Here is a 7,343-nt window from a genome sequence, read left to right on the forward strand (position 1 = left end):
CAAAATTATCTCGCCGCTAATTTATATGCGAGATATATCTAGTGAGAGAAGTAATGTTAAAAAATAGAGCACGTTTTTTTTTGGCTATCTACCAGCCAAATCCAGCCCATACAACTTGGTCTTAGCTAGCATTTTCGAGTGCTACACATGAGCACACTCGGTTTATTATCATATATCAGCACTAACAGTCCTAGTATCCAAAGATTTCAAACCAACAAACAATTACGTTAGACTGAAACCCGGTTCTGCTCTAATTCCCCCTCTCATCATCCTCCCACCAAAAGTTTTTTTTCTCTATCTTCATACTCCGTCCGAAAATTTTCCGCGCCATTAAATGGCTTCTACTAACTTACTTCAATCTTCATCTATATCCTGCACACTCCTCCCTCACCTCTCACGACACATTTCTCACTCCACCAACTTACGCCTCTACCACTCTTCTTCGTCTTCCAATAATCAATCCATCTCATTTAAAACCCTAAAAGGAACTCCATTATTGGATGTTTCAGCACACGCCAAACGTAGGTTTACATCTAAAGAAGTCGAAGTAGCTTCACCCTCTGATCTCTTATTTGAGTCACCACTCAAAATTGTTGAATACCCAGATCCAATTTTAAGAGCAGCGAATAAGAAAATCGATACGTTTGATGATAATTTAAAGAAATTAGCAGATGTGATGTTTGATATTATGTACAAGTAAGTATTGTCTATAATTTTTAGAGTGAAATTTGATTATCTTATAGTAGGATATAGTGTGAAGCATTCATTGCTTTCTTTTTTGTTTGAACAGAACTGATGGTATTGGGCTTTCGGCGCCTCAAGTTGGAATTAATGTTCACCTTATGGTTTTTAATCCGGAAGGGGAACGTGGTATTGGCGATGAAATTGTTCTTGTAAATCCAAGAATTAGTAAAGTTTCACAGAAAAAGGTTCATTTTGAAGAAGGTTGCTTATCCTTTCCCGGAATTTACGCAGATGTTGAGGTAACTTAACGTACAAATATGTCCGGGATTTTGAGGATTTGAATTATATTAAAAACAATATCATCTCAAGCATTTGGTTTTAGTGGACCATCATGTTTGAGACAGTTGACAGGAATAGTTATTTATCTGGTTCAGAAATAATGTGCTGTTTTCATTCCATTAATGTGGGTTTAGAATGATTTGTATTATCTTCTTTTGTGTTGTGTGTAGAGACCAGAGTCTGTTAAGATCGATGCGCGGGATATTAGTGGTGAAAGATTCACAATTAGCTTATCAAAACTCCCTGCACGGATTTTCCAGCATGAATTTGATCACCTAGAGGTTTGTTCACCTCCTTGATATGCTCACATTCAGTAATGTCATCAACATTCTTTGCTGAGAGGGTTCTGTATATCTAATTGTTCGATTTACAAATATAATAGTCAATAACCTTAACAGGAGACATTGGTAGCGAAACTGCAACTTGAATCTCCAAGTTCAGTTTCATGCATTTACATCTTTTTGTCGATGACCGTGTTCACGAGCATATTAAAACAAAGAGATATAATACTCATTTTCATAGTTTTGAATATGTACGGATGAACACATGTAAAAACGGAGCCCAATGAATGATGTATTGATTCTGTGGAACTCGGTAATATGTGCTGCTTCTTTCTTCAAGTTTATGCCTTGGTGTACTTGATAGTTGATATTTTCTAAACCAATTTGCACATGTGTAGTTATAAAGTCTGTTCATGAATCTGCAGGGAACTCTCTTTTTTGATAGAATGACCGAAGATGTAATTGATAGTATCCGTGCACAGCTACAGGTGAGTGGAAGAGTGCCACAATTGTTCATTTTTTCTCTGGGTAATTATTAAATAACACTGGTAGCACTTAGCATGGTTGGTATTTTCTGATGTTTTGATTGTTTCAGTAGCACCATCGAAACATTTTTGGTTACTCTATGCTTGTTTTATTTTAGTCAAGTAGGCAGATAGACTCTAATTTTTATTTAAAACAGAACCATTCTATCAGATCTAGATGATTGCCTTTTGTAGGTAAAGCTTACATGTACAGAAAAAGAGTTTGTTCTTTCCCTTTCATGCTTTTTGTTTTGAGAAATCATTGTTCTTTGAATAAATATTCTTTGGTCGGTCATGAATACTAATGTGTTTTAACTTTTAAAAGGGAAGCTGGAAATTGGTCTGCTTTTGTAGAATATAGAATCATAGATTAAGCTAACTCAGTTTGTTGTACCATGTGATATGGTTTCCAGGCCTTAGAAAAGAAGTATGAAGACAAGACTGGGGTTCCAAGCCCCGAGAAGGTTGACAATCGTAGAAGACCAAGGGTGGTTGCTGGTTTTGGAAAATCATGAATCTGGAAACAGGATTACGTGATATAATTTGGTAACAGAGAACTGTCTATAACTCTTTATATCTTTGTTAGTAATTTTTTCATTTCTTATTATGTCTACGTGTATGGATTTCTTAGTTTGTTCTCTTAGCTCCATTTTCTTTGTGTATAATTGATATAGGACCCAATTTGCACGTGTGGCGCTTCATCATGAAGAAGAAGCAATATCTCACACAGTGGCAGGAGATGCAATGTATTGGGAGCCGTAGATGGAGGTTTATAATTTCCTCTTGCTTAAGTAGTCTTGGATCATTAAAATTCTATATATTTGTGTTGCAGAGGTTTTCAGTAAACTGAGGAACGTAAAAATGCACAAGTTGTTGATATTAAAACCAGAGGCATTTGCCGTATTATAAATTAATGCAGTGAGATGCAAGTTCTTTGTTTCAGAGCTGATTTTGCAGATACATTGAATACTTATTTCCCCATGATGGAATTTTTATGAATCGTTGGAGAATATGTCAGTATCTGTCATTTCTTGACTTATTAGATCTTGTTATCTCAACTGCAATTGTGAACTTTAGCTTAGTAATGGCTCTATCATAATTATTTAATACAAATGCAGAAAACAACTACAACATGTGCAGTGCTCTTACGAGTTTCTGCAACAAAGGCCGAGGCCGCCTTTTTGCAACGTAGTTTCATTATTTTGCTTTTAGTCTCGTTTTATTTTTCAGAGGTATCTTTCATTGCATGGATCATTGATAGATGCATGTTTTCTTTGTGATAAAAAACGTATTGGTCCAGAAGTTTAATAACACTTTCCTTATTATCCAAATCCAATATCTAGAAATACTCTTGTACAATAGGGATCACTTTAACTTTATCAACCATCAAGTCCTATATACTAATATCAGAACCAATATATATTCTATAATAGCTAAGGGTGTGAAGGGGTTGGAATATCACAACCTCACAATGCCCAAAATAATCAAAACCGAACATAAAAATACATGAGAATATCTTCAAAAGGTTTGTTCAGCATGAATCACGATCTGACTGAATCCGGTTACTTGAAGGCTTGCCAATCTGCAAACAGTCGATTGGAGGGAGAGAGGGAGTATTCAGCTCTCCAAAGGTCTGCCAACAGAAAGGGTTGAACATCCGGTAGCGTTCTTGCTGAGGCTCAAGTTTGATGTTGGTTAGTGTTACACCTTCACATGGTAAGCTGTCGCTACAAGCAAAATGCACTGGCTTAATTGTGTATGTCCCTCTTATTTTTTCATAATTTATTCCTGATAGAGCTACAGCAGAAGTTTGGTTCTTGCATATTCTCTTGTCACAATAGTACTGGTCAATTACAATAGGAAACTCAACTTCAGAAACTTGTATATTTGAGAACAAAACGCCTTGAACAGATCCTGATCCCCCCTGCACAAGGTAACATGTCATCATTTCAACATTGTCAACTTCTAAGTGCAAAAAGCACGTAGTCTAAAATGACTAATCCAAGTCAACGAGGATCTTGGGGTTTTCTATTTTGCTCCTATTAAACTGATTGTTGTCGCCAGCTCAAACTTAGCATAAATGATCAATAGACCAGTAGGATTTCATACAGTCATATTTACGCATTGGTTTTCTTACCTGCCATGTCTTGATCCTGACACCATTAGTCGTGTTGTGCATAACAACGTCACGAACAGTGATGTTCGAGACACAGGCTTTGGTATTATCCTTTCCTAATCCTCCTATGCTGATTCCATGTCCTGGCCCACAGTTCACATTATGAATGTATATATTTGAGCACCCAGTTTGCACAGATACGCAATCATCACCTGCAGAATAAAGTGAGGACAAGTTGTCAGCAGCAGAGGAGAAAATTGTTGCTAACTCTCCCCTAGAAATTTCTTGGTTTACTTGTTTCTCAAGTAAATGCTGTCACTTTTATGGAGTGCAGAAGTTGTCGTTGTGGTAGAAGGTAGTAGGTAAGAAAAGTTATGAGAGCGGACAGCAGGATGGTTTGAAGGTTTCGTGTCTGTAGAATCTAACCTGAGATTGGTTGGCCTCTTTGTTTTCAAGATCTACAAGTACTAGAAGGTTTCTTGTAGTTCTTGAGGTGTTGAATGTGAACTGAGAACTGTCAAGAAACCCAAAACATGTTTTTTCCATAGAAAGCTGAAATAAGTCTAAGGCATAGTATGACTTGGATGAAGTTGGACAAGGTGTTTAGTGGAAAGGGTTAGTAGGCTGCTTGGATTTTCAGTTAGGTGCAACAAATATGGGGAGTATACTAACTCAAGCAGTCTACGTCTAATTGGTTTTTTCAAATATGTTGGTTAAAATTCTAGCTCTCAAGGTTCTTGGTTCCATCTGATACAGGTGATTGTGTGGCTTGCTAGGGATTAAGGCCTAATGAACCCCTTATTTCTTTAAGTGAAAACTCCTTTTCAGTTTCAATTATTTTGTTAGGAGTGTCTCTGTTTTCTGTCATGATGGGACTAAATGACTGATCTTTGAAAACTGGATGTTAGAAAAAGGTCATTGGGGGTAGAACCCAGATTGCGAGAAATTTGAAAGTACATTAATAGTTGCTATACGAGCATTGAAATTACCACAGGCGAGGTTTGTGCTGTGAATGACGACATCTTTAGAATTTTGCAGGTGGATTCCATCGGTGTTGAGGCTGTTACCAGGAGATGTGACATTCATATTGAAGACCTCAACTCCAACACAGTTATCAAACTTGAGGTGGCACTGCGGGCTGTTCTGAATTGTTATACCAGTGACTGTTGCATTAAAGCTTCCGTAGAATCTCAGTGCCTGCATAGGAAAACCCAGGTATCTACAGTCAAATCTCTTGCATTTTGCCATTAGTGGCAGTCTTATTTTATTTATTTATTTAAAGATCACAATTTATGGGTAGGAAGATTATGAAACTGTTCTTACTGTTGGTTTGATGCTTGGCATTTTTCCGAAGAGATCACTGCTTGTCTGCAGTTAAAATATTTGTCTCAGAAACTCGTATTATTTATGAAAAGTTCAGATCACACATAGAGTATGTTAGGAAGATGAGCGAATTTCTTACCACAGCTTGTGAATTATTTTTATCAGTAGTAGTGTTGGTTATTGGTACAACCAGTAATGATTCATCGTTTATTGATTCGTCCAATTGGGACGATTCCTTCCACCAAAGAGACCCACGGCCGTCGATGATACCCTTACCCTGAACACTAATTCCGTTCAGTTTTGAAAATAAAATCCACTGAAACAACCCCGAACCCCAAGCTTTCCAGCTCGTTGGAGCAATTATCGTCCCATCTAACTGGCAAAGATTAGGCACATGATGAAACAGTCAATATCTCAATTCTCTGATATATAAACCACTGAAGTGTTGAACCAAAATATCATGCTGGAGGATCCTAAAATGTAAGATTATGAAAACTCAGTCCCAAATGACTAACGAAAGGGTTTTCTTAAAACCCAGTGTCCAACTTTTACAGACCTTAAACTAACGTGTAGGTATAAAATTACACCTCAACACTATGTCTCAAATGAATTTTTACGAGGAGAGTGCAAGAGTTACCTGAAAAACGATGTTTTGTCGGCAGCATGGGCCCGAGAATGAGATGGGTCCTACAAGGAAAACATAGTTAGGTGGCACTAAAACCGTTGATGCCTCCACCTTACATGCAGCGACCCATGCAGCTTCAAAAGCCTGTGGTGCACAAAAACAAAGCTAATTTTGAGTTTTAGAGGAAACAGAAACTTATGCTAACTGATGAGGTAAGATAATGTATGTCTGCAGTAGTTCTTATATAAAAACTGCATCCAATTATTGCTTGGTATCTCAACCAAACTAACCGTAACTGGAATAGTCTCTAAAAGGTGGACCTCAGCCTAGCTGCTTCTGTCATTTACTCAAGATTTTTTTTGTCATTTTCTTGCATTCTGTAAATACGATTAAGAAAAAATACCTCATTGTTCTTCTTAGTTCCTTCTTAATAATACCACTATGAGTTTGACTGAATTGCTCAAACATAACCTAAGTTCTTGCATTTCTAACATTGAGGTTGGGAAACTTTCACTCTTGGCCATTTCACTGTTACTGCAATTTGCTAATGTGCAACTAGGCGCATGCTCTCTCTATTGGCTGGAACTGTATCTGTAGAAACACTTTCTTTATGCAATTGTTATAGCCTAGGATTAGTATTTCTAAACTAAAATTAGGAGGAACCTAACGAAAAGTTCTGTTCTAACAACCAGAAACTCTTTTCTAATATTCTTGAACACTTTATAACAATAACAACGACTGACATTATAATCTGCCGGCCTGAAAACCTATTATTGATGATAGTGTGAAGATAGGAATTGTACTTTAGTGTCGTCAGTGTTCCCATCTCCCTTAGCACCAAACTGTAACACATTAAACGTTGTAGAGCTTATGGTTGGATTATCATCATCGTAACTTGGCGGTGGTACAACGGGAGTGTATCCTTTAACAGGAGGTTTAGGCGGAGATTTTGATTTATAACCTCCACCATGGTGGTTGTAACTGTTACCATGATTCTTATATTTCTTCTTATACAGAGAATCTGAAGTAGTTCTGCTATGGCTCCAGTGTTTGCCTCTTCTTGCATTGCAAGATTGATAAGTTGATGACCAAACTAGAATTGTAACGAGAAGTGCAAATGTGAAGTGCTTTAGATTAACTTCTCTCATCTTGAAAGTGTCAAGGGGAGTAAATGAGAGACTTGGAAAGAGAGAGATTAGTAGAAGAGGAGAGTGAGGAAGTGAGTTACTTCTGAAGGGAATGTTGGTTTAAATAGACAACACAAAAACCCATGAACCCAGTTTCTCACAGACGTAATATAGTGTGATAGCGTCCTTTTTGATGCCTTTTGCTCTCTCTCAACTTTTACTACATCTTTTCTTTTTCTTTTTCTTTTTGTTGTATTTTTGCTTTGACATCTTATTTTGCGGGTTAATTGTAAACAGCAATCAACAACGGACTGACAGAAACTG

General features: G+C 37.2%; 2 protein-coding genes across 3 annotated transcripts; one reads left to right on the forward strand and one right to left on the reverse strand.

Annotated features, from left to right (window-relative positions):
- Positions 1-216: 216 nt before the first annotated feature.
- On the forward strand, positions 217-3,552 carry LOC113276466 (peptide deformylase 1B, chloroplastic/mitochondrial-like). 2 transcript variants are annotated; one of them, XR_003324404.1, is made up of 7 exons: positions 217-696; positions 791-983; positions 1,194-1,304; positions 1,730-1,792; positions 2,242-2,374; positions 2,503-2,596; positions 3,401-3,552. XR_003324404.1 is itself a non-coding variant. In XM_026526063.1 (6 exons), the coding sequence occupies exons 1-5, from the start codon at positions 335-337 to the stop codon at positions 2,341-2,343; spliced, it is 831 nt and encodes a 276-aa protein (XP_026381848.1). In that variant the 5' UTR covers positions 217-334; the 3' UTR covers positions 2,344-2,374; positions 2,503-2,770. The 2 variants fall into 2 exon arrangements, 1 of the variants encoding a protein (XP_026381848.1); XM_026526063.1 differs by lacking the exon at positions 3,401-3,552 and having other exon boundaries at positions 2,503-2,770.
- LOC113276465 (polygalacturonase At1g48100-like) lies at positions 3,132-7,138 on the reverse strand. Its single transcript, XM_026526062.1, has 7 exons — positions 6,696-7,138; positions 5,905-6,036; positions 5,407-5,643; positions 5,268-5,312; positions 4,934-5,141; positions 3,966-4,156; positions 3,132-3,752 (listed from the first exon to the last, which is right to left on the reverse strand). Exons 1-7 carry the CDS (start codon positions 7,038-7,040, stop codon positions 3,360-3,362), a joined length of 1,551 nt encoding a protein of 516 aa, XP_026381847.1. The 5' UTR covers positions 7,041-7,138; the 3' UTR covers positions 3,132-3,359.
- Positions 7,139-7,343: the final 205 nt, after the last annotated feature.

Source organism: Papaver somniferum, chromosome 4, assembly GCF_003573695.1.
Source record: "Papaver somniferum cultivar HN1 chromosome 4, ASM357369v1, whole genome shotgun sequence".
Lineage (NCBI taxonomy): Eukaryota > Viridiplantae > Streptophyta > Magnoliopsida > Ranunculales > Papaveraceae > Papaver > Papaver somniferum.

Excerpts from the sequence above, each read along its gene's own strand:
- LOC113276465 (XM_026526062.1), bottom strand. The coding sequence starts at position 7,040 with ATGAGAGAAGTTAATCTAAAGCACTTCACATTTGCACTTCTCGTTACA. Across the intron at positions 5,313-5,406 it reads AAAATAATTCACAAGCTGTG|ACAAGCAGTGATCTCTTCGG; the intron begins GTAAGAAATTCG and ends TTTTAACTGCAG. Across the intron at positions 5,142-5,267 it reads TGCCAAGCATCAAACCAACA|GCACTGAGATTCTACGGAAG; the intron begins GTAAGAACAGTT and ends TTTCCTATGCAG.
- LOC113276466 (XM_026526063.1), top strand. The coding sequence starts at position 335 with ATGGCTTCTACTAACTTACTTCAATCTTCATCTATATCCTGCACACTC. Across the intron at positions 1,305-1,729 it reads ATGAATTTGATCACCTAGAG|GGAACTCTCTTTTTTGATAG; the intron begins GTTTGTTCACCT and ends ATGAATCTGCAG. Across the intron at positions 1,793-2,241 it reads GTATCCGTGCACAGCTACAG|GCCTTAGAAAAGAAGTATGA; the intron begins GTGAGTGGAAGA and ends TATGGTTTCCAG.